Here is a 27080-nt window from a genome sequence, read left to right as displayed (position 1 = left end):
AAATTCCAGCATAATTAGCAAAAAGTATTCCTTTCTTATGTAATTTAAGCAAATAAATCATTGCAAATATTTGCRTTTATTCCATATTTATTTTGTATCAATTATTAACACCTACTAATCTGTGGTTTCTATACAACTTTTGTCTTCTTACAGTGTCCGTACRTAAGCAGACGTCGTGCAAATATAACGGTATTAACGATAAACCGAAATAAGCGCCAAGCAACCGAAGAGTTTACACCCGAGATTAAATTGAATTAGGAAACACCCTTGAAACCGACAATTTACTGCAATCTGGCAGCGCCTATGCACACAAGCACATGTCGAAATATCAACAAATGGAGGTGATATTTTCGAAAGCATTAAATTAGCAGACATTCGTAAATAAATTAAACATGAAACACTTTAAAAATTAATAAATTCCCGACAAGTGCTAAGCCAAAATTCATAAAATGAACGACAAACTACAACAAAAATGCGTTCTAAATGCAATAGTAGCAACAACAGCACAACATTGTGGCGCAGCAGGACGCGTGTGTTAATAATTTAAACACAGTTTCCTGTTAATTTCGAAATGCCTCTAATTTGAATTGATAATTCAGATAGCGGCGGAACAGCAACGAGCGGCTAAACACACAAATACAATAACGGTAAACAGCACACAAGCGCTCACACAACCGCCAGTCGGCAAACACACAGTATCCAAACCGAAACACACACACACACACACACACACATTTAAATTTGAAAAATAAAAATTTTCGATTTCGTAATGGACAAACGTGCTAAAAGCAAGTGGTCAAGCGTGGAAATTTGATGTGATTACCGCGTCTGAATGCGAATGCAAACGCAATAAATGCAAAAACAAATAAATTGACAAATTGCAACAACAAATGCAACATGAATGTAACCACAAAGTGGTCGGCATAGCGCATTTTCAACTAAAAGCCATAATTATATATTAATAATAATAATAACAGCGACAACAGCTGCAACTAATGCCAGCTTAGTTTGACAACTATACACACACACGCATACATAAACACATATATGTATATACATACATAAATATATAATATAAAATATTTAAAGCCATTTTAAGCTCGGACATAAAAATCGAACGCATCAAAATGTCAGCAAAACCGACACTATGGGAACGCTGGCTGTACAAATCAAGGTGAGTGCGTACAAATACACAAACAAGTAAGTATAGTTTGTCAAAAAAGTCTTGCGGTATTTTCGCTAGCTGAGAGCGCGTAGTTCTAGTTTTATTCGTCGCATCGGATCATGCTATACCTTATTGGAAAGCTCATTTCACGCGCTAATGAATAATTGAATGATTGTCGTTTCTTTTGAGTCGTTCGTGAGTTATAGCGTCGCAAACATGGAGCAAAATAAAGAGAAAATACGGCATATTTTACAGTACTACTACGATAGAGGCAAAAATGCATCTCAAGCCGCCAATAAAATTTTTGCAGTTTATGGACCCGATACAGTTCCATTTTCACCGCACAACGATTGCTTCAACGTTTTCGTTCTGTTGTGTAGAGGTGGTCGAAGATGCGCCACGCTCCGGAAGGCCTGTCGTTGAAAATTGCGATAAAATCGCTGAATTGGTCGAAAGAGGCCGGCATAATAGCAGCCGTAGCATCGGTCAAGAGCTGGGCATGAGTCATCAAACCGTTATAAAATAAAAATAAAAAAAAATTAAAAATACCGCAGGACTTTTTTGACAAACTATTATATACATATATACATACAACAAGAAAAATATATACACTTAGTAGTACTACTCTTTACAGCTGAATTTTTCATAGCATAAACAAACATAAATAAAAAAAGAGATTTTTCTTGATTTTCATAGTACAGTTTTTATGGCAGCTATATGCTATAGTCATCCGATATAAAACAAAATTACAGATATTATAGCATTACTTTGGTTAATAACTCATGGCGAATTTTGTAAAGGTAGCTTCTCTCCTTACAAAAACAAGAYTTYAATCATTCATTTAGTATGGCAAYTATAAGCTATAGTTATTCGAACTGAAAAAAAAATTTCGTAGATTGTAGCGTTGGCTTTTATAATGATACATACCAAATTTTGTGGAGAAATCTTGATAAATAAAACATATTTGCATACAAGAATTTGATTTTAATCGGCCAGTTTGTATGGTAGCTATATGCTATAGTGTTCCGATCTAAACAATTTCTTCCGAAATTAAACCGTTGCTTGAGATAATTATATGTGYTTAATTTCGTGACAATGCTTTGACAAATAAAAAAGTTTTCTCTACAAGCACATGGTTTTGATCGTTCAGTTTGTATGGCCGCTATAAGCTATAGTAAACCGAACTGTACAATTTCTTCGCAGAATGTATCGTTATTTAAGAAAATAATCTGTGCTTAATTTTGCGTGGATATCCCGACAAATAAAAAAGTTTTCCTTACAAGTACATGATTTTGACCATTTCTTTCGTATGGCAGCAATAAGCTATAATGGTCCGATATAGATAATATTTCGTGAAATAAGCAGTTTCTTGGAGAGAAAAGCACATATACAAAATTTAAGGCCGATAACTCAAAAACTGATGGAAATATAGACCGACTTACGATGGAAGCAACAGGCAGACATGGCTAAACGCAGTCAGTTCGTCACGCTGATCATTTACATGTATTCTTTCTAGAGCCTACTAAGTTTCTTTCTGGCTATTACAAACTGCRTGGCAAATTTAGTATACCCTACTCAACTGATAAAAATATAAACWATCCCAGCTAAGCAAGTACACACAAATATTTACAGCTAAAATGTGTGCAAATGTGTGCGTGCAAATGCGCTTTTTCCATATCCAATTAAATTAGTGGGGCTTTAGCAAAGCTTTAAAGCTAACATAATAATGCATACAAATAAACACACATATACACAACCATGCACGCATAAAAATTAATGTCTATTATACCAAATAGCTTATGTGCGCGTATATATATATATGTATATATATATATATATATATGTGTGTGTGTGTGTTTGAATATGCCAGCGCATAAAAAGTGGTAAAATTGTAATTGAATTAAAATTGCATTTATTGCAAAGGAAACTTTTGCAAATGCACACAAATTTAATATTTATTTTAAAACCAGACAAATTGCAATTCAAGTAAATTATTTCCATAACTTTTAGCTAAACAAAATAGGCAACAAAGTTCGTAATAACTAAAGCGAAGTGATTAAAATTTTTACGTACATATATATATATAAGACAAGAATATACAGAATATACAGAAAATTGTATTAAAATAACGTAATCTGTGGATTAAAAGGTCTCGCTGTCTGTATAGTGACAAATTTAATAAGACTTGCTTTTAATAACGGTACTACTGGCATAAATATTCCTGGAATTTCAATTACTAACACTTTCGTGTATTAAAGAATGCTAATTAWTAGTAAAATAAAATTAAAACTTTTTTATTTTCATATGAAAGTATGAAATTTTCGAAGTACGTCACCAAGATTCATTCAAAAATGCAGTTGGTTTTTAAATATTACTAGAAATCGCTTTCTATGCTAAAAATCTGTTAAGCTGTCGGCGTTATACGAAACAAATCGAATAAACAACTGGTATAAATGTAGTATACTAACATAGTAAAGTACATAGTAAAAGCTTACTTACCTTATCTTATTATAAGTCGTACTAGTTAAAAATTTATCATTATGAGCTACTTTTCCAGCCTAAATATTGACGTCGAAGAAACAGCGSAAGCGAATCGAACAAACAACTGGTATAATGAAATAGACTAACATACGAAAGTATGTGCGAATATAACAGTTAACCACACTAGCTTAACTACTTTCCTTGCCCAAACATACACAACAAAGTAACAGAGAAAGCGAAACGAACATGCAACTGGTATAAGCATTGAGTTGAAGTGTATAACTCATTTGTTCATTCACACGTCACTTTTCTCAAAAGAGTACTTATATAGCGCGTAAAGCAGTAGTTTTTATTCCACTAAGCTTACGCTCAGTTTGTATTGCTGCTATATGCTGTAATGATCCGAACTGAGTAATTTCTTCGGAGAATATGCTGTTGCCTTGGAGAATAATTCGTATCAAATTTATTTTCCCTTCTTGTAAAAAATGATTCTACTCTGGGGTTTATGTTATAGTATTATTGCATGAGCCCAGTTGAAAGGGTACATTTATAACGTCTGAAGATTTTTGGATTGCTTACAGACATTATTATAGATAGGGTCTTAAATTCAGTTTAATTAAAAGTGATTAGTGATTATCATTCATAAAATATAATTGGTTTCTCAGTATTTAAGTTCTTTGTAACTTAATTGATTGAGTCAGGCAGTGATCTTTATCATCTTACCTCATTAAGATATGTGGGTTGGGCGGAGTCGCTAGAGAACAGATGCAGTGAACTTCTCCACATATGGATCAAAGCTCAAGAAGAATGCAGTCTTTTGTCCAGAGGTCTCAATCAACTTTCAATCTTTCAAACAGAAGTGGCAGCCATTACTTCTACAATGTGAGGCTTCTTTCGGCAAGGTATGCATCCACTTCGATAGCAGAGCTCGTTGATTGTGAGCTCAGAGCTGGTCAAGGATTGTAGCATTAAGCTGCTTCCATATTTGTCTGCATGCCTGGCCTCAGCGACATCTTTGGCAACTACAAATCCGATGAGCTTGTATGAAAGGGCATCCTTACCCAAATCCCATCAATATGGGAACGAATAGGGGTTCACCAGTCTTCGTACTTTCTGGCACTGGATTTCTAAGCTAGGCGCGAGATCAGCAAGCGTGCAACAGCATGCAGCACTTGTTTGGTTACTAAAGCCTTCTGGCAAAGAGCGGACCGTAAAATGTCAATGGAACTATTTGATCTTAGATAGGTTCACATGACCGCTATGATAGGTGTCCTAACTGGATAGTGTACCATTGGCACTCGAGCGGTTAAACTTAAGATTTTGGAGGTCGTAACTTGTTGACGCTGAATGGAAGAAATAAGGTGAAAACATCTGCGCACTTTCTTCTCTACTGTTCAGCTTTCGCCAGACTAAAGTTGACGGATCTCGCTTGCCTTACTTTCGATGAACCCGGCTTGGACCAGGTATAAACCGGGCGTTTTATAGATATATTACAGTACTTATCTATGAGTTCTAGACACCACAACGAACAGTCATTTTTAGAACATCTGCGGCTCTATTACTACTAAGACGTCCCACCAAAGATAGTGGAGTCATAATAATATAGAGAAGTGTTATTTTAAAAAAATTGTACAAGTTTCTTCTTGGTTTTTGAAGTAGTTTGAGTATAATACAGGATCTCAAAAATTCTTAATGGATTCCTTTACAACAACTTTTCATTACGAAAATACAAAATTTTCAGAAGGTAGCAAGCTACAAAAATATAACTATAATTTTGAATTTTGACTTGACCTGGCGTTAAAATCGCGACATATGGAGGCACCAAGCGCAGTCCAATATTTTTAAGAATTTTTGTATTTGAGTTGCCGCCATGTCGTATTTTTTTATATATTTTACAACGGTATATACATATGTATATAACAATAAATAATTACAATTTCACTAGCACAACAGTCAAGGCCTTCTTCGCCCCCCGTTAACACAAAAATTCACATTTTTTTGACAAAGCGACATTTCGGGCACGCTGTTGCTGCCACGGCGCTTGCCGTTGTTGTTTTTGACGTYGAAACTTTTTCAATAATGGCGTAAAAAATGAGAATTCCCAACGCCTTGAGGCTGTGTAAACATYCTAAAAACGCAACTAAACAAAGAAGAGTAATAAAGCAACAAAAAATTGCACACAATTTGCTGAACTGTTCATGTACTGTTAATGTTTTATTCAACAGTAAAGCCCGAAGTTTTTCGCGCGTTGCCACAGAAGTGAGCGGCGACCTTATTTGACATGTATATGTATATGTATATCTAAATTTGTGCTATTTCTCTGGCATTTCGAGTAGTCCAGAAGAGAGAGACATCAATTTTTTAATAGAAAAGCGAAATTTTTCTTCTATGTCGTTGGTGCCATAATTTGTTAATTCGAGGCACGCACTGCTGTCGACGCACCGAAAAATAGAAACAARAAATGCAGCGCCACCGCACCGCAATGTCTTGACTATAAATATCCGATGAAAAGTGTGCGATAAACCCACAGCAGAGCAACGCAAGATGATGACCCGCTCAGCTGCAGGCGCACAGGTCTCTGATAAAAACTAGATATGGCGTCGGCTGTGGGCGGYAAATGCGTCAACGGCAGCGGTCAGTTGTGCCAAGAGATTAAAAATTCCTGAAATGTCCGTGGCGAAATAATTACGCGTCGTCGCCATTTTGTACTTCACGTATTTTCTGCATTTTTCTACATTTTCATCATTTTTATTGCTTCGTTTTTCCGAAAGTACTCTTGCTGAAAATGAATTGATGCGCGTAAAAAGCAACCCTGTAGGAAATTTTGAAAGCGCATCACTTTTCGAAAGTGGATACGTCACAGTGGAGAATGGTTACGCAACGTGGAGGCTAGAAAATACTGAGAGTTGTCGTTGAGGGAAACAGTTGTGAAGACTAACAAGTACGTCAAAAGCCATGGGTCACGTCCAACTGCTGCTAAATTCAACGAGTTTTAGTAAGTCTGTTCTTGACTTTTCTCGGACTTGCTGTCTTGCTGGTAGAGCCTAGGCATTAGATGTTAGGCAAATATGTTTAAAATAATGTGATAAGCATTAACGAACACACGAAGTCTCAAGTGYCTCGATAAGTTCATATACAGGGTTTCCCAAATCAATTTAACGTACGAGCAGGCTGCTCACGGTCAAGCGAATATCTCAAGTTTGCTTTTAAGCTCAAAAGGCTTCTTCGATTTATGAAGATCTGGGGATCCTTTTTTAGGAATTTATGGCTAACGTAACGAACTAATATCTATCCAAGTAAGATCCAACGATTTTGGGTCGACCCTACGACCTAACTTAACCTAGTGTCTCATGACTTTCTCTAACTCGATTTCAATCAAATATTCTCGAGAAACTCAGTAAATTAAAAGATGGTTAGTCATAGTTTACTACACTCCGTATTAAGATATTAAGTTTTATTTGTACCACCGTGGCCATCGGACCAAAGGAGCGAATTGTCCGATAAGTTAACTTGACCGGGCTTGCAAAGAGATGGTCTGTGATATACACGAACTGGATGTCGATASGTTATACTATATAAGGTGAAATATGCCTCAAAACGGAGTGGCTTTGAGCTCAGAAGACAAGTAAAGAAGAATATTGACTCAGTACAGTTAAGCAGTCCTTTGAAATCCCCAAAAAGAAGAATGCGAAAACCACTCTACATTACTACATTATGAACTCGTATACAAAAGTAACCAAAGATTCTGGCAACGTGAGCAAAATACATTTATCTATGAACTCTGAGAACATAATTGATAAAGTTTTACAAAACACCAAAGACGAAAGCGGAATATTTTTCTAAAAAGTTTAGAATTACTCAAACAGTATCCGGTAATACTTGCACTTGCGAGAGACTGTATAAAATCCATAAAAGTTTAARACTCAAGATGTATCTGAGACCGCAGGAGCTCCAGAGGTCGAAGGCAGAATTTAAATGTAATTTCTTCAATTTTGTACCACCGCTCACATTTCCAATATAAGTGAACGTCATTGGAACTTAACAAGGCTGTTGGAGTTTCGGACCCTCTCTTTTTCGGATAAATCACGAAGTATACAAAATTTTAAGAAGATTTCCACATCACATTAGATTCAACAAAAAAAAAAAAAATTATCAACTTCTGTGAGACACCCTGTAGGGGAGAGCAAACCTAGTACGGCACATCGCTACATGCAGCGTGGATGCAGCAAAAACATTTTACGACATGTACATGACCCGCATAACTAATCCCATCAATGATGCGGCGAACGACACACCATTACACATACACACACATTCACAAAGCCTCTAACGTGACCAACTATCCGGACAGCGTATTTCAAAAGAGGCAAAGTAGAAAAGTCAAACACCATAGCCGCGCTGTGTTGAATGCGGCGATTTGAAAGCGATTTAACTGCGATAATAAAACAGTGTACGTACAGCGGCGCGGCGGACGCACGGCACTACCTACGACGGACATTCGATTTGTAGTCGAGCTGCAAAGCAAGGCAAGAGCCGGGGTCGCGTCGCTCAGCTCGAATGAATGAAATAAGCGTCGGGCAATGCCAAACGGCACATGCAGATGAATGCCAATTCTTCGCAGTTTGGCCTATGCACATATCTTACTCCTGCCACGGCTGCCTGTCTCTTGCCTACCAAGGATTCTACGACGTTTTCAAGCTGCATTTGCGTTGATGGCTTTGGCTCAGCTGTGCAGCTCGAGCATATTTGCGTGGCACAAGTATTTGCCTGCGCCGAGGAAACGGGCACACAGCGACACTACACCTTAGTAGCTGCAACGAAAATGGGAAATTGCATGCCTCAATGGGTGTGTGTGTGCGTGTGCTTTGCAGCAGGTCAGTGGGCAGRCGGACAAGTGCGCTAGTGTGTGAAAAACGGGCATTTTCGCCAAAGACCATTTATAAAATAGACACTCAGATTTTTCGGAATGCACGTAAAAGCCAACAAGTGAACGTTGGCGATTACACTGTCATGTTGCTACACACGACTGCGGACAATTCGACACATGCACATGACGCAGTGTGAGTTTTAGGAATTTATTCCGAAACCCTTGAATAGTTGAAAACTCGAAGTGAGTGGCGTGCCAAATTTGTAATATAATTCCATGCAAATAATGTAGAATCTAAAAGGTTTGGAATACAAAGCATCCCGAAAGATTACATTCACTGCGGGTTTTCTGGCCGATTCAGAAAAARTTGAAGGCTTCGGACGCCCACTAATGATTTACTAAACAGCCTACAATATTGATCTTACTATTTGCCAAATAAATTTCGTAGTGGAATTCTAAGCGTATCGTTTCTTTACATAATTAACTGGCGACTTATCCAGCTCTTAATTAGAGTCTAGAGCATTTTGCAGACTAATATCTACTGTTAAAGGATCAATATATAGCGAACATAGAATCAAATGTTATCACTTCAAATGTTATAGATTCTAAATCAATCGCTTTGTTAGAACCAGTTCGGCCGAGAGAAAAGCCGGGCCCTGGGGTAAAAAGGTGAGGTTCCGCTCTCTCCAGGAATATTTTGCAATTCTTGATCGACTTTATTAACTATTTTTTCCTAGTACGTTTTGTAATCTGTTGACTTTTTTGATTAAGTTKTTGAACATGAAGTTTTAATCCTCTAATATTCAATTATTTGGAACTTACGAGTGAATTTATCGAGCTTTGACGGCAACGAATCCGTCGAGATAGTCTGAAAATCCAGCTTTCAGATTAATTCTACTTCTAGGCACAGTGTATTCAGTCTGGAAATCCTGGCCTGTGTCAGCATGATCGATAAACATGTATGATCCTTAACAAAGTTCTAAACGAACACTCACCACTTGAAATAGAAACGATTAAAAGCAAAATATTCTCAAAGCGATCCAAATATTTAGGAGCATCTTTCTAATTTTCGAGCATTGATGGCATWCAATAAGTAGTATGGTGTAAGATGGGTTTCAAAATTTTCAAAATATATGTCTGAGTTGAATAGCTTCATTGAACAAATTACGGCCAAAGAAATGAGAATGATTTCATCTAAAATCAATTTATTCTTTACTGCAATTTTCGTCAACTTCTTCATTCAGGTTAGCMGAATTCACTTGCTCGGAACTGAATYTCTGGTGATGCTTTAAGCGCCAGTTTTGTACTATAACCAGTTTTAAGATTTSCAAAAACTGCAGTATCTTCCAAGCGGAAGCCCTTGCGATTAGGAAAGCAGTTCAAATAACTATCAATGCAGATCTTAAAGCAGATCAATGTTTAATTACGTTGATAATCAAGCGGCAAATAAAACAATAATCTTACAACCCATTTCGTCAGAGAATATCCTTTGAAGCAAGGAGGCAGTAGCTATAGTCGCTACCGGGAAACAGAGGCACATGAACTGGACTCCAAGCCACAAATGAGTACCGAAAAACGAAATAGGTAATGTGTGTGCTGAAAATGCCATCCGTCTAGCTACCGAACGAGTACAAGAAATACGGAAACCACTAAAAACGAAATGAACCGAAATTTCCGAAAGTACTGATAGACGGATAAGAGCGAGATGAAACGCTTTTAAGAGCAAGCAGAATAGCCAAGATCATGTGCAAGAGCTCCGAAGAAAAACACATACCGTTTTTACTATCACAGTCTGGAAAGGACTGCTGAATAATTGCTGGCTTAGTGAGAGGTCACAGCCTACTGCCATCACATGCACGTTGCATGGTTCAACATCTGCAATATATAATATCTACTCGTAAGAGCTTCGAGGTTCAAGGTACTGGTTAAAGTATCAGAATTATATATCAAGTTTCTCTCCAAAAAGCCTTGACATTCTGTGTGATTAATAATTCAGCCCAAATAAACAGCACCTCCATCTAGCATTACTAAAGACCAGTGGCAGCCAAGGTGTATTTTTCTTTGGTTTTGAGGGTTTGAGGGTGGAAAGTACCTTTCGCATCGTCACAGCCGTCGGTATGTGTCACTTTTTATCGCGTATCAAAACTGTTTCACTATCCACCATGGCGCTGAATAAATTGTCCGCGTTAATTGCACAAACCAGGTCTTCTACGGCGGTGTGTGCTCATTGCAATCTTCAAAGAATGTGTTTTCAGCTCTATCGAGGCGTTGTATAGGAATGCCGGGTCTTCGACTTTTCCCATCCTGTGAAGATACTTTTTGAAGTATCCGTAGCTGGGTTGTGTAAAAGTCGACTTCTTTACGGCTTTTCAATGMGTGCCCTATGTTGGCCATTRGTCTGCTAAGTTGGGGTGATTTTCGCTGCCTTACCTGCGGCRTGCTGTATTTATACCCCGAACGTTAACCTGGGGTCCAGTCTTACGCCTACATAGTTYACTACTTTTTCCGTATTAAGTACATCCATAATCGTTTGCATACTTTTTTCGAGGGGTATGTGCTTATTTATTAGCAGTAATAGCTAAGTTTTTTAAGTACTGAGCTAGAAGTTGTGTGAGTCGAGCYATACTTGCCTWCTTATCATGACCTTATTAAGCTTTTTTTGCACTTCTTCTTTGTCTCGTGTTCTAATTACTGCTGCAATGTCGTCCGCATAGACAATTAAGTATGATTCGTCTGGCATTTCGAGTTTTAGTATAGCGTCGTAGCTGATGTTCCACAAGTCTGGGCCTAGAATGTATCCTTGTGCTGTTCCCGACATGATCGCTATCTGTYGTGATCCCTCTTTCGTTTGGTACAKRAGTTTTCTGTTACTAAAGTAGYTCCGCWCCACGGCTTTGAGGTAGTCTGGGATTTCAAAGCTTTTTTCGAGTGCATCGCTCATATCCACCCATCTAGCGCTGTTGAAAGYRTTTCGGACATYTAAAGTCGCCGGCAACACTATTCTTTTGTAGTTATGTCATTCACGCTGTGTGGCTTCGACACTTTCAATGAGTAACTAAAATATTTTTTCTTGCCTAAAATGTATTAATTGCCAAAAATTCTGTTTTATCAYAGTTTTACAGCGAGAATTCGTTTATTTGAGCAAAGGTAGCAATATCTAAATATTCATTTCCCKCCAGATGGCGCTGTATGCTTTACAGATGTTATTTGGGTGACTCGTTATACAAAACTGATATTCGTTTGTGTTTGTAATTTTATTAAGAGTGTTTTAATTATCAACAACTTCTACCCATGTCGGACTAATTGTCGVTTCTTAAAGCAAGGTCCTTTGCGTGAATTCGCTATTTGAATTAATGTTACATAAATTCGACTACTTTTCGAGTTTTCTTTATCTTTTTCAGATATTACGTGCATGCCACGCTWAAAAATAGTTTTTCTAGTTTGTAATAAATTATGGTATAACTGTCTAAGACATTAAATATTAACACTCAAAAACTCGCACACTCTCACACATTTTATAGCAACACAACATTTCATAAGAGACTGTATTATTGGCCAAGTGTTAATAAACTAAAATCAATATGATATCCTACAAATTCAATAAAGCCCGACATTGTTAAACGAAGGGGCGTATGCGAAGAAACTTGTTGATGCATACTTGACGGCATAAATGGTAACACTGTGTGTGTCAAAGCAGTGGGTGATAGTGCGTACTATACACATACATATATAGAAGAGAAATATATAGGAAGCAAACTACAGCGAAGAGGACAAACTGGGAATTGACCAGACAGCCAAGCTACCCCCGTCAGCTAATACCCACTTGCGTATAAGGGGCAGTAAAAAGTGCTAACTTATTAAAATTTCAAATCACTGCTTTTACGATTTTGAATTATTCATTGACATTTGTGGCTGAAACTTTTATCTATATACACAAAGTGTRCTTACTATTTATGTATTTCCGCACTTGCCACGCGCTAAGTGTATATTTAACGACTGCCTACAGACAAGTAATACTGTAGACATATATACACATATACAGTTATAAATATATATCGCCTACAAAGTTACCGGCTATCAGCTAAATCCGATTCACTTGCCCTGCCGGCTGTGGTGAAAGCACACTTCCTGCCACAAAAATAGCGGAAGCCACAATGTAAAATGAAATAACGGCTGCGGGCGTGAGATAAAGAGGCATACGCAGCAAGCAATACAAAATGTATAACAGACTTGGAAATTATGTATTTTGCATTGTTGTTGTTGTTGTTACCTTCCATTAGACGATGTTTAGTTGATTGTTAGTGTTAGAGCATTGTTGTTGTAATTTTTCTCAAAAGATTGACATTTGCTGTTGTAAATTTAGCGTAAAAAGTTGTTGTAAGTTTTCTTTAGAAGATATCCATTGATTGTTGTTGTTGTAGGGTTTCTTTACAGAGTATCTAGTTTATTGTTGTTGTTGTAATTTGCTTGAAAGTAGTATCTGGTTGATTGTTGTTGTAATGTTGGTTGTTCTTGTAATATCTCTCTAAAYATTGGGGAATTGTTGTTGTAAATTWTTTCAAAAGATGGAAACTTGCTTTTGTTGTGAATTTAGTGGAAACTGATGTTGTTGTTTTTCTTTATAACATAGCCATTTGTTGTTGTTGCTGTAAGAAAAAAAAGTTGTGTTTTTTGTTGTTTTATTTTTTCTAAAACAAATTGTTTTACTGTTGTTGGAATTGGCATATTCATTGTTGTTGTAAATTTAAAAAAAGAGTAGTGCATTGTTGCTGTTTTAATTTGTTTAAAGACAAATAATATATTGACTTGTTGTTGTAATTTTGGTAAAGAAAATTTAATGTTGATGCTGTTGCGGCTATTTCTTAAAAAACTGTTTTGTTGTTGTTGCATTTTTATATATACATATGTATATATATATATAAATTCTTTTTTTTGGAAGAAATGGGTCTTGTTGTAATTTATTTTAAGAAAAAACTGCTTTCGTGTTGTTTTAATTTTGCTGAACAAAATATAATTTTGTTGTTGTTATATTTTTTGTATTTTTTAAGTAAGTATATAGCTTGTTGTTGTAATTATTGTTAAAAAAAATATTATAATGTTCTCGTTGTTTTTCTTAAAAACTGTTTTTATTTTGTTGTTGTAATCTTTTTGAAGATGTCTTTTGTTGTTGTAGCATTTTTATTTTTATTTTTATTTTTTTTTGAAGAAAAAGTTTTTGTTATTGCTTGTTGTTGTAGTTATTGTTGTTGTAGTTATTGTTAAAAACAATATGAAAATATTAATTTGTTGTTGTTGTATTTTTTAATTAAGTATATAGCTTGTTGTTGTAGTTATTGTTAAAAAAAATATTATAATGTTCTCGTTGTTTTTCTTAAAAAACTATTTTTATTTTGTTGTTGTAATCTTTTTGAAGATGTCTTTTGTTGTTGTAGCATTTTTTTTTTTAAGAAAAATTGTTTGTTATTGTAATTTTACTTAAAAATTAGTTCATTGCGTTTGTTGTAAATTTTCACAAGTCAAATCGTGCTATGTTGTTGTTGTAATTTTGATTTTTTGAAGAAAAAATATTTGTTATTGCTTGTTGTTCTAGTTATTGTTAAAAAAATATTAAAATATTAGTTTGTTGTTGTTGTATTTTTTAAGTAAGTATATAGCTTCTTGTTGTAATTATTGTTAAAAAAATATTTTAATGTTCTCGTTGTTTTTCTTAAAAAACTGTTTTTATTTTGTTGTTTTCATCTTTTTGAACATGTCTTTTGCTGTTGTAGCATTTTTTTTTAATTTTTTTTTTTTTGAAGAAATTGTAATTATTGTAATTTTACTTAAAAATTAGTTCATTGCGTTTGTTGTAAATTTTCACAAGTCAAATCGTGCTATGTTGTTGTTGTAATTTTGATTTTCTACAAGTGCGCCGTGCCTTGAACCTAAAACGGCGACTTTTAGTTAGTGAACACTTTTACACTTGCCACTTCAGTACTGTCGATAATCTCCGCCTCACCTCTGCACCACCCTCCCTCTCGCAACACTTCTTCCCAAGGCCAAATGCTTTTGTTGCGTGATATTATATATAAAGCATCTCCATACCTTATACTCTTACTCAATATATTTTTGTCTCTTRTCTACATAATTCATCGCGCCTGCCAGTCGATAAATTGCTTAACTGTCCGTTCGTCCGTCTGTCGGTCGCGCGCTGTGTCGCTGCTGCCATAATTTAACTCACTCAGTCTGCCGCGCCACGCCGCTTTAATTCGCAATGCACACTTCGCTCCTTTTCACTGTGTCACTGCCGCTATTCCCAACCACTCAGCCCCTTCTGTGCTTYCATCTAACTTATTTCCTTCAGCTCCGCACGCACAATAGCCTCTTCAGTTTTTCTCGTTTTTCTCGCCGAGGCGTGTGTTGGCATTTTGTTGTGCGTTTTGTCTGTTTATTTATTTAACTCTTATCGCTCTAGCATACTTGTTGGCAGTCGCGTGTCTCACTCGCTGTCGCGCATAAATATTCAATTCTGATTTATTTCCTTTATATCCTGCTAGCATCTCTAGCCAATATCATTGTCGCCCGCCCGATATACACTGTGACAATGTGACATACATTTGTACGTGGCTTGTCCGATAAGTACTTAGCCTCACCATCTGAAGGCGCCGCTAACGCAAGAGAAATTGTGTATCTCATAGAAAGTTTCTTTCAAAATTTTCGCCAAATCGCACTCAYAGATTTCCTTTTATCCCAACGGTCGGCAGACTTTAGCAAAGAAAAATAGCGGTGGTTTATTCGTTATCTCTTTGAAGAGAATTCAAGCAGTGGWGATATCAAAGACTGCTCGGATACTGTACGACTTTTATCCTTCCATGGTGACCATAAAACATTGGTTTAAGAAGTTTCGATACAGTCGCAGGTCGGTTTTCGTTGAGTAACACCCAAAAATTCCGAAAACAGTTACCGCGGAAGAAAAAGTGAGAAAACTCCATAATCTGGCTTGAAGCGTCGACGAAATATAAATCTGGAGCACAAATAAAACTTAAAATAGTGAATTTGGCCCGAAAAACTTGCCCCGAAGAACGTGAAGGCAGTTACTTCTGTCGAAAAGATGATGGCCATGAACTACCTGTAGAAAAATATGCTACAGGGCTTTGGAATAAAATAGAAACCAAGTCGAAACCAAGTCTAAAGATCTTGAAGACTGTTACTCGGATTAAAAGATGATACCCATAAAAAACGAGTAGAAAAAAAAATCGGTCGTATTATTAGACCGATTCAATACTCTAATTTTCTTTTAGAGAACTACAGAAAATGGAAAACGAACTTTAAAGTATGAGTAAAACAGTTGAATCCTAGCTGGTATCAAGCCAAAGAAGGCTATGTTCAGAATGAAACCGCCTTTCATGAGAATTTTATTTTGTAGCCTAGTTATGGCACCGCCCTCGTACATACAGCTGCTGGCCGCGCGGCTATTGCGACCTGCTCAGCAACGGCCTAACATCACTTCCTTGTCTTATTTGTTCTTCACAACAGCTTTGCTGTCTAGTTTACGAAGGAAAACAAACTGACTTTACGAATGCCAACCGCTGGCGTCCTTGATACTTTTGTCATTTTTTCGTATTTCCTGCACAAATCCACAAATATCTGTGAATTTCTCTCGCCACCGTCCATAGTCTCTTGCTTTCGATTTATACCACGCACAAAGTTCTCATTTCTTTCGCAACAGCGTTTGTCTGCCTGTGGCATCACTACATCACTACGGCGTATGGCCGTCATCAATTCGTAACTTCAGCAGCCCCCCGCACCACAAACTTTGCTGCTTCTTTTGATGGCTACACTGATTTGATTTACCATAGATATCCTTATTGTCCTCCTTATTGTCAGACGCGTGCTTCTACTCATTTTCAAATCGGATTTCCTTCTTGTTTAGTCTTCTTCTTCTTCTGCTTCGCTTTCTTGAGTGCGAAGTGCTTATCTCTTGCGCACATTCGTCTGCGCCTTCATAGAGTCACTGAATTATTTCACATTATTGAATTTTTCGAATTCACAATTGACTTGCGTTCCGGGCCAAATGCGTTGAAAGGTTTGTTTGTCTGTCTCGTACTTGTACCGCTATGTATTCGAAAATGAGTTTGAAATTTGCGCAAAGAATATGTTTCCCGATAACTTCAACACTCACTCCCTTCGTGGACGCACATACATATATCTACTTGTATATGTACATATTGAACGATTGACTAGGATTTGAATTGATATTTATGCGGCTTTAATAAACCTCCTTAAATTACGCGCATTTTATTGGTTTTCCAAAGTGCGTAACTTCGCCAAAGTGAAATAGGAAAGAAAAAGCACTTTGCCGCTTAAAATCTCATTCGAATGGAAAATTTGTAATGATTTCCTTACAATGGCGCATTAAACTATATGAAGCGATAAGTTAATGAATATTGCATAAATTTAATGAGCTTCGCAAGTAGTCGGTTATAAAACTGAGCATGAGAATATGAATTTCATTTAATTTGTGTAATAAAAAAAATTTTTTTGAAGAGATAGCACAATTTCTTTTTGGTTAAGCGATCGGCAAAAGAACACTCGTTAACATAACAAGCATCTTAATACTCTCGTCTTGCGGTTTCTTCGAAAGCAGTCGGTTTTAATAGTACTTTATTGAAAACGAGATATGTTAGGAACTCCACAATATACCCAAAAACTTTGACGTTCCGGTACACTGGTCAACCGCAGCCATCATCATTTTTGATACAGCATAACAAAAACTATTACTTCACTTCTACAATTTATCAAAAAAAAAAAAAATTCTTCGTCTAAACTCCTCTCATTCCTAACTACAAATATAACCACTATAACCACTTAAACAAGCTTCCGAAGCATTTGGTGAGTCACGTTCGATGTCTGTGGCYTGGCATTGTTCCGATGGCACAGAATTTCTGTCCTATTGCTCAAAGTTGACCAATTCTAGGCGGTTACTTCTTCCAGATAGTCCAATTGTTGACAGTGCACGTGCAGTTACAGCTTGGACTTGCAAAAGCAGCTCATAGTATATTATTCCTAAAAACACCCAACAAACACTTATTTACACATTCCTGCCGGTCAATTCAGTCATGGCTACAGTTTGCGCTGGCTCACTGCCATTAGATCGCAACTGTTTTTCATTGATCTTAATGTAAATGACCCACAGGAAAATTTTTTGCAGCGCAAGTCTAAGATTAAAGTTTGGATCACATAATAGAAACCCACCAAACACATACCAAAACTTTATTCTAGTTAATTCCGGTCCTGGCTAACGCTTGCGCTGATTCACCGCCATTCGACCATGACATTTTTCACATGGCTAACCACTTCATAAATGGATAGATTTTCTTGCGTTTCGACAGCGACTTGTAGATGGGAACTTAGTAATTGATGTTTTTCGAGTGAACACTTACATCATTCTTTTAGTATCTTGCCACATTTAAATAGTTCAAAACAGTTCTTCTTGCAATGCCTTATACCTGGGCAATTAAAACTGTGTTTATATGGCGGTTATGGTGCACTCACCTTACCGGGAATTGACGAAAATTATTTGCTAATTTTTTACTGTATCTGGACCTAAACAGTATTTATATTTTCAGACGCCTCGTTTGCGTTTCCGTCTTTGTCGAAGAAAAACTGTAAAATATGACAAAATTTCTGGCTGGTGTTCATTTTTGAAGCGCCTTTAAACAATATTCATTCAAACAGACAAAACTATCAGATAAGCTAYTTAAAACCTTATAGGGGTCTTTACTTGATATTGTCCCATAGTCATTCTGATTGTAAGATTGGAAATTTTATGGGTGCAATTTTCAAAGTTGTATAGAGTATGGTGAGGTGAAAATATGCAAGCATTTTCCACTCCATTTTCCAGCCTTTGCAAGTCAGATTTTGAAATAACTCGGTAGTTTTGCCTTCGTTAAGACCCGAGACGTACACGAAACAGACATTAGCCGTCTCAACAAATATGTGACACACTCAACACGCTTTGTCGATTTGTAAGGGTCTTATGTTCTTTTATATGTAATTTTTAGGTACCATAACGTAGCCGCGTTCTACATAAAGTGCCCAACCGAGATCTGTGGTTGGATCGACCTCATAACCTAATCTAGTCTAACATCATGTCATATAGCGTAACACAATCGCAATTATAGGCATAGGCATATCACTAAAGTTATCTATTAGAAAAATAATGGTTTTCTTCTTACTAAAACTTATCCATAAATGCGTTTAAGGTTCATTCAATACAGTTAAAGTATATCTAAAACGGTAGAACCTATTTGCGTGGGACTTTCACTTGCAGTTTGCTGATGTAATAGCTAGCAACTTTATGCTAGAAATTTCATTTAAATAATAATTTATAAAACTCGGGTGAAGTCGTGGCAAAAGCTTGCCGTAAATCGCATATTAGGTACCCTGTATTTATTGATGTTCATTTAAGTCGTAACCATAAATCATCTTACGGATTGGTTTAGCAATTTTTGACTCTTCGATTTCTCGTTAACTCGACAAGCTTCAACGAAACACAATGCAATCAAAAGTTGCCAAAGAAATACAATGAAATTTGAACTTTCTATTATTTCTACAATGCAAAAAGTAAAAAGTGAGTACAACACAAACAACAAATGTAAACATAATAGAAAATGGCGACATCAAAAATACATAATACAGCAACATAGTGCCAACGAACTTTGGGCAACAAAAATACCAAAAAACAACAAAAATAACAACAACAAAGCAGCAAACAAAATCACTAGCGGAAAATCAAATTGGATTGAACTTTGCGCACAACTTTCCATTTGCTAACAACAAAAATGAGAAAAAACTCCCGTTAACCACCGGTTTGGAATTTAATACGCGGCTGGTTTTGCGGCGTAAGCGCAGCGGACCGTTTAGATTTATGCAAAACCTTAAAATTCCTATTCCCCGGCGGTGTTGGGTGTTGGTGTTCTATTTTGGCAGGATGGGCGAAGAGCTGCCGCCGATACGAATGGAAAAATATGCCTGAATCAATGGAAAATTATGAAAAACCATAAATTATTGGCGCTATGTTGACAACAACAACAATTGACGCAATAATATTTCACGCCAGGCGTATAACGGCAAACAACATTCTTACCATTACGAAAATGTGCTTAATAAGCGTCCTTAGGTACGAGCTGCTGCGCAACAAGATTGATTTAGTACCGTTAGACACTCAGCGGCAATGAGTTGCTGACTTAAGTACTGTGGCGCAGAAGTGCTACAAGGGCGCCTAAGATTTGCGCTACGTCAATACATTGGAAGTATTAAAATGTCCTTGCAGTTAGAAGACGAGCGCGAGTTGAAGATGAGAAAGTGAAAAAAGCGCCAACAGACACTTGCAGCATCTTGTACGCGTTACACGTAATCCGACTGCCGCGCGCTGTTTGCCTCAACGAATGACGACTCGCCGACAAAGTCGTGTTGTGCTAATGAAAATTAGCGCAGCAAATGAAAGCAGCTCTCGAAAGTAATTCAGCTGCAGTATGATGGCAATGAAGGCGACGACCACGACGCAGTTGATTATTTCAAGTTACCGTAAACGTTGAGCTGTAATCGAAGTGGCAAAATGCGAGACATATTCTACGTAAATGTTACTGCAGAAGCTGCGCGCTACACTAATATGATACGCGAGCAGCGAGTAGCGAGTGGCGAAGACCTTGAATAAATCACTGGCATGAATGAAACCCGAAACTGGATGCTAAGCTTTTTGCTTAACGCTCGAAGCGGCATATTGAAAGGATACTAATACGACAGGATACGGATATACGCACACACAAAGACACACACTCCCGCACACATACAAATGCGCTGCAGCAACGGAAATGTATGTAAATAAACAAAAGCGTAGATAATGAAACAAAATCCCACTGACGAATTTCAACTCACTGCAGGCTGACTGTCGACTCAGCGCGTACGAGTGGAGGCGACGCCTTCCCTAAGCTGTACGAAGCACGTCTGCTCCTCCGCCGCACCACACTGCTGACACTCATAGTCGTTGTTGTTGTTGTTGTTGTCTCTGGCTGTGCCTTTCTACCATTGCAATGCCGTGTATGCCCTTTGGCTGACGGCGAAAGTATTTTCTAGTCACGCACACAGCAGCACCGGGGGGGGGCGGTAGGTGGTGTACCGTTAACGTAAATAATTGAGAAATCTTTGAATAAACAATTTCGTACCATAGCATTTAATGGGAAATTAGTTTTCCTTCTTTCATTCGAAAGTATTCATTCGCATTATTTTCCTTCTGGTGCTTCGGGGCATTGCTTAATAATGTGGCGTTGGGTTTTAGTGAAATTGTGCAAAGTTGCAAGCAGACATTTAAATACAAAAGTATGAAATTTATGTATTCATTGGGAAAATTTCTAGAAAATCGAGAGTGAAATGTAATAAAATGTGTAATACCAGAAAACTGGTATAACTTAAAACCTAAATATTTTCAACTTTTTGTAGCAACATTTTGCGCGCAAAATAAAAACATTCAAATATATTTTAAACAAACTAACTAATCACAATTTAATTATAATTCCGGTTGCATATAAAGGATAGGCTTTGCTTGAGACTAAACCAATGTACATATAGTCGTACAAATACAGTTAGAATACAAATCGCATAGCCATAATTTAATCAACTCTTTAAACCGGTTGAAAGTTTGGTGCTAATCGAACAAACCACTGATATAAAGCGCTTTAAGCAACTGAATATTGAGTAACGTTTATACCAGCTTAAGAAAAAAATTACATTAGAAGTAAGGAAGGGCTAAGTTCGGCTGTTACTGTCGCATGATAAAGTGATAATCGAGATTTCAGGCGTGGTTGTGAACCGATTTCACCCATAAGTGGGCGACGCCACGCCCATTTTCAATTTAAAAAAAAGCCTGGGTGAAGCTTCTTTCTGTCATTTCTTTCGTAAAATTTTGTGTTTCTGATGCTTTTTGTTAGTCGGTTAACGCACTTTTAGTAATTTTCAACATAACCTTTGTATGGGAGRTGGGCGTGGTTATTATCCGATTTCTTCCATTTTTGAACTGTATATGGAAATGCATAAAAAAAAAGYGACTTTATACAGTTTGGTTGACATAGCTATAGTAGTTTTCGAGATATGTATAAAAAAGTTAGTAGGGGCGGGGCCACGCGCACTTTTCCAAAAAAGTTACGTCCAGATATGCCCCTTCCTAATGCGATCCTTTGTACGAAATTTGATTTTAATATCTTTATTTATGGCTAGTTATGACACTTTATAGGTTTTCGGTTTCCGCCATTTTGTGGGCGTGGCAGTGGGCCGATTTTGCCCATCTTCGAACTTAACCTTCTTATGGAGCCAAGAAATACGTGTACCAAGTTTCATCATGATATCTCAATTTTTACTCAAGTTACAGCTTGCACGGACGGACAGACAGACATCCGGATTTCAACTCTACTCATCACCCTGATCACTTTGGTATATATAACCCTATATCTGACTCTTTTAGCTTTAGGACTTACAAACAACCGTTATATGAACAAAACTATAATACTCTCTTTAGCAACTTTGTTGCGAGAATATAACAAGTTTTCTTATCACTGAACACTTTATATAGGCGAGTCAAAGAAATAATTTGTGTAAATCCCGCGGACTGGTATAAACATACAAGTATAATATGATATAGGCTCTTCTTCTTCTTTACTTACACTCTATAGGTTAGGTTAGATTAATATGGTTGGACAAAAAGCCACGTATAGAACAATTTTGGTCCTTTGCGATACCAGATGGGTCTCAGTTGCTATATCCGAGAGGAGTAGTCATTCTTTAGCAAACTTCTTTTTCTAGTTTATCATACCGTCTTGCCAATGCGTGGAAAGAGCACAAGAGATGCTCCATTGTTATCCTACATTCTTTTCGTTTTGTCAGCGTCATCCGATGGGCTTGTGTCGCCACCAGACATGGACCAGTTAGTATTCCTATCATGTTCCTACTGTCTATTCTATCGAGTACCAATACCAATTTTGTGTACTTTCGATCTATCATTTTGCTCATGACTTTTACGACTTTGCACCCAGGTAGCTCATTCCTTGAGGTTTTGATTTTATTTATTTTATTTCTATCGAGGTTGTCGTATAGACAATGCATGGGTTTCCCAATGTTGATAAAATTTTCGGATGTCAGCAACACCTAGCAATTTCGTCCAGTATTTAGGCGACCTCGATGGCTTTATGGCTTGGCACCCAGTARAAGTGAAGTTGCTTGCTTTTACAACATTTTCTAATAATAGTTGAAAAATAATTTTCAATAGCTAAGAGCTAAGCTTAAAATATACTGCAGAGGTCCGGCAACTTAATGTCCACTCTACCTTGCCTTGTACCTCTACAGACTTTCTTGGTAATTTTATCGTTGTACCGTTTGACGTATTCGTCTAGAGGTCAAAAGGCTTCTGATCCAGCGTTGTATATCAGGCKCAGCACCTACTGATTGAATACTAGACAGAATATTTTCAGTAGAGATACATTTATTCAAGAGAATCGATTCGATATTAAATACCAGTATATGGAGTGCAATCCCTACTGATCTGCCCTTTGTTTATGAGTGCTGTGCCTTGGATAAGCTGAAGAGCTAAAAGATGCTGCGTCCGCATCAAGATTTCCTTTAGCGTTTTCAGTAAGAGGGTGATTAAGCTTACAGGCCTAGGCGTCTCTTTAAGAGTGTGGCACATAGTTGAACTTCATGCAYCCCCTAAAAATCGTCTTTAGCTAAGGCACCAATAGACAGAGCGCATTTTGTAGCAATTCTGAAATGAGTCCATTCGTACTGGGAGATTTATGAGAATGAGCGAATTACACATTCTATTTTAATCTCCATAAAGATGTATTCGGGTTTATTTACCGCAATACTCCCTTCGTATCAAGGGCTTATCGGATGCTCAAAGCCTGTCTGCACTCACCAGGCTGACAGTTGTCCGTCCACTCGCCGCCACTCACCGAGCGGGACGTATCTTTTGGATAATAGTTTCCTAAGTATCGCCATCTCCTACCTTAAAAGTTATTTCAAAACTTAGTAGTCCCTTAGCAGATCTYTATAGTCGTTCCAACAGTCCTCGGTTTTTGCTAGCTTCGCCCAGTTGAGTCTCAACGTAGGGCATGCGTATTGAAGAGCTTTAGTGAAGGCATTCGTAAAGGAGTAGAGTATTCAATGAGTACTACTCATCCTTGACACTCTTCACTGCCACAATCGCGAGATGAACTGAGGAAAGAGCAAACGTAACTGCACATAAATATTTACAGTGTCTAGTTGTTACCTCACATTCCCACAAATTTCCYCGAATATCGTTTCTGAGTCAACACAGCGCCTGCTGCGTCAGCCAACGCCATAATATTARAGCTCATCAACAGCTAATCAACATTAAACGGCAACTACAACAAACTCTAGACAATCGAATGGGTAAATACATTTCCGTATGCAGTGTTTACGACGTCATAAACTACAACAATGCCATTAATGACCGACATAACGCAAGCAGCAAATTACAACAAACACAGCAATAGCAAKGAAATCTGTGACAAAAATAATGAAAATAAGCGGCTGCATGACGACTCGAACAGATCAAATTGGCAGCGAGTGCCGCCGTCATTTGGCTACTAGCGCTCATAAATAATCAAATATCCTGCCGTTCAGCAGCTAATAAAGGCGACGCGTTAAATGCTAAGCGACTATAAAAAGCGAGGACTTACAGTATAGATTATGTAAAAATATATGTATGTATGTGTATAATATGCATATGGGTGTGTGTGTGTGTGTGCGTGTGTGTGTGACACGCTGTTTGTTTCGGCAGTATGCAAGTGAAGTAAAGTCGAAACGMCAGCGAACGCCGATCGCGCGACTAAGTAGCAATATTGATTGTAAAATTTCTTTATTGACTGCATCAACTTTATGCCACACGTAAGTGATCGACGGCGACATTCAYTTCGCTGCACTTAAGTTGTGCGCTGTGTCAATAAGAAATGACARTAAGTGTGGCGGAAGTATTGATTACCGCTACCGCTTTAACGGCAAAATCACTAGACGCCATCAATCGTAGGCGGCGGTGGCGACCGACAGTCGGTMTGGCAGCGCAATGACTACTTCGCAAATGTCATACTAACTATAAACCGAAAGTTAGCCGCGTTGCGCGTTCATTATGCAGTTGCTTTGCATATGCAAACACACCGCAACACAAACACACACCTATACTTTCATATACATACATATATGCACACAGTCTACTGTGGCATGCAACTCCACTGCCAGCGCTTATGCATACCGCAGCAATAGTGGAAGAGTGTGAAAGTATGCAAGGAAGAGTGTGCATAAAAATTGGTTTTTAAGAGACAGCAACAAAGTAAAATGTGTTTTACAGTTGGCAATTTAATGAGTTGCAGGAAAAGAGACTAGTTAGCAGCAAGGATGCTGCTTTAGCCATGTATTGCATTATGTGTATATATGTATGTATATATTTACACAGTGTTCTTCCGCAGCGTACGAAAATCGGTATTGGAGCATTGAAAAGGCAAATAAAAATTTTATCACGTAGCGGCAAATGAAATAAAAGAATTGCTCGCGCAGAAGCTACACAAATGATTGCCGCCACGTCTGCTGACGTTGCTACTATCTACGCGCACTAAGAACGGGTGTTATTTTGGAAGGTAGTGGAGTTTTACAGCGAATAACGGTACAAGCAAGAGTGTTTAGCTCGATTGCAACAAAACTGAATATCCTTCACAAATAACGCAGTTTCCATRCAAGCCTTTGATTTTGATCGTTTAGTTTGCGTGACAACTATATKATATAGTAAGCCGATACGATATTTCTTTTCAAACATTATAGCGCTATCTCGAATAATAATTCCTTGCCAAATTTTAGACAGATATCCTGTAAACTAAAAAAGGTTTTCTTCCAAAGACATGATTTTGATCGKTYAGTTTGTATGGCAGCTATAYSKTATRGTGATCSGATCTRAAMWWWTTCTTCAAACATTGTAGCTCTCTTTTAAACAAAAATTTATGCCAAGTTTCGTGAGGATATCTTGTAAAATAAAAAAGTTTTTCTTACTATGACATAGTTTTRGTCGTTYAGTTTATATGACAGCTATATGATATAGTAAGGCGATCCGAAAATTTTCTTCAAATATCACACAACTAAATTTTAGACAACAAATTTCCCCAAATTTTGTGAAGATATCTTCGAAAACAAAAAAGTTTTCCTTACTAAGATATGATTTTAATCGTTTAGTTTGTATGGCAGCTACTTGAAAGAGTGATCCGATATCGCCGCTTCCAACAAATTTATAACTTCTTGATGAGGAAATGATTTATCCAAAATTTCAAAATGATTTCTCAAAAACTGAGGGACTAATTCTCGTTATAGACATACGGCCTCAAGGCTATGGCTAACTCAACTCAGCTCGACGCGCTGATCTCTMCGAGTTCTCCGACTGGGTGTTACAAACTTCTTACAAACTTAGTATACCCTGATCATAAATTTCAAAACATTTAAGATTTTGTCACTAATTCCGGCATGATGATCTTAAAAAGAAATAATGAGTTCTTCACTTAAAATTTCCAATCACTTCTTGAATTATATTAGGTTTTAGGTTAATCGACCATCATCTACCCGAACTAACTTGCCAGCATAGATACTCTCTTCAATGTTCTTTAGTACCTCGTCGACACGACCTAACTTAMTATATAGTATATACTAGCTTTCTTMATCAGAWGCGAGGATATTCTTTGGTACCTCATCGTTCTGACCTCATGACCAGCATGGATCATATAAATGACGAAGGCACACCTGAAATGATCTAACGGAGTCAAATAGGATCTGCCATTCACTAAACGATGTCTGGTTAAGGTTCGATTATAAAAAAAAACACCTTTAGCGGCATAAAACAACCCCGAAGTAATTTAGAGGAATACTGCCGTGTAGACCTTTCTCTGCTGGATTCGATATTAACCATAAACCGAGCGTCAAAGTACAGATCATAAAAACCTGCGAGGATACGGCTTCTGCATTACATATAAATCATTAAAAACCGCCGAAGTAAGGACCATAACAAGCTCCGAGGAGACGGCCATGGKCTACTTCACAAGCTTGCAGCATTGACTGCGAGTTTCGAGACCAAATTTTCACAGCCCTAAGCCAGCTTCCAGTGTCAAAATTTTCATGGTGATTTGTCAAACTTGTCTGAAAATAACTGTCAAACACATATGGGTGTTATGACAGCCGTTTTGACAGCTATCCCTCTGGGAATTTCGACGCCWCCGAAAATATTAAAAAGCACCCTGTATTAAAACCGTAAATATTGCAGCAGTGCTTTTAGTTTCGCCGTGGATAGTACTCTTGCTTCATTGTCTCATTTGTTCGTTTTTCTCTGTTTTATATATTTTTTGTTTTGTCTGCCTTTTCGCGTAGCCAAGCATCAGCGCCAGCGCGTGGCATGTGGCATATCACAAAATTACACTTATCATTCATATTGTCAAGTGCAGGCTTGCAGCCTCAACGTGGCATACGCATAAGTGTACATGTGTATGG

General features: G+C 37.4%; 1 protein-coding gene across 1 annotated transcript in view; it reads left to right on the top strand.

Moving 5' to 3' along the window:
* Positions 1-898: 898 nt before the first annotated feature.
* LOC108977611 (transmembrane and TPR repeat-containing protein CG4341) overlaps positions 899-27080 on the top strand; it is a gene marked incomplete at its 5' end in the record, with an annotated part of 222520 nt that continues 196338 nt past the window's right edge. The window contains 1 exon segment of the mRNA XM_018947377.1: positions 899-1174. Within this exon segment, the coding sequence (XP_018802922.1) occupies positions 1128-1174 (47 nt within the window).

This window comes from Bactrocera latifrons, unplaced genomic scaffold, assembly GCF_001853355.1.
Source record: "Bactrocera latifrons isolate USDA-ARS-PBARC rearing strain unplaced genomic scaffold, ASM185335v1 scaffold_92, whole genome shotgun sequence".
Lineage (NCBI taxonomy): Eukaryota > Metazoa > Arthropoda > Insecta > Diptera > Tephritidae > Bactrocera > Bactrocera latifrons.
The sequence above is the reverse complement of the archived record's forward strand: the minus strand, read 5'-3'. Positions and strand labels throughout refer to the sequence as shown.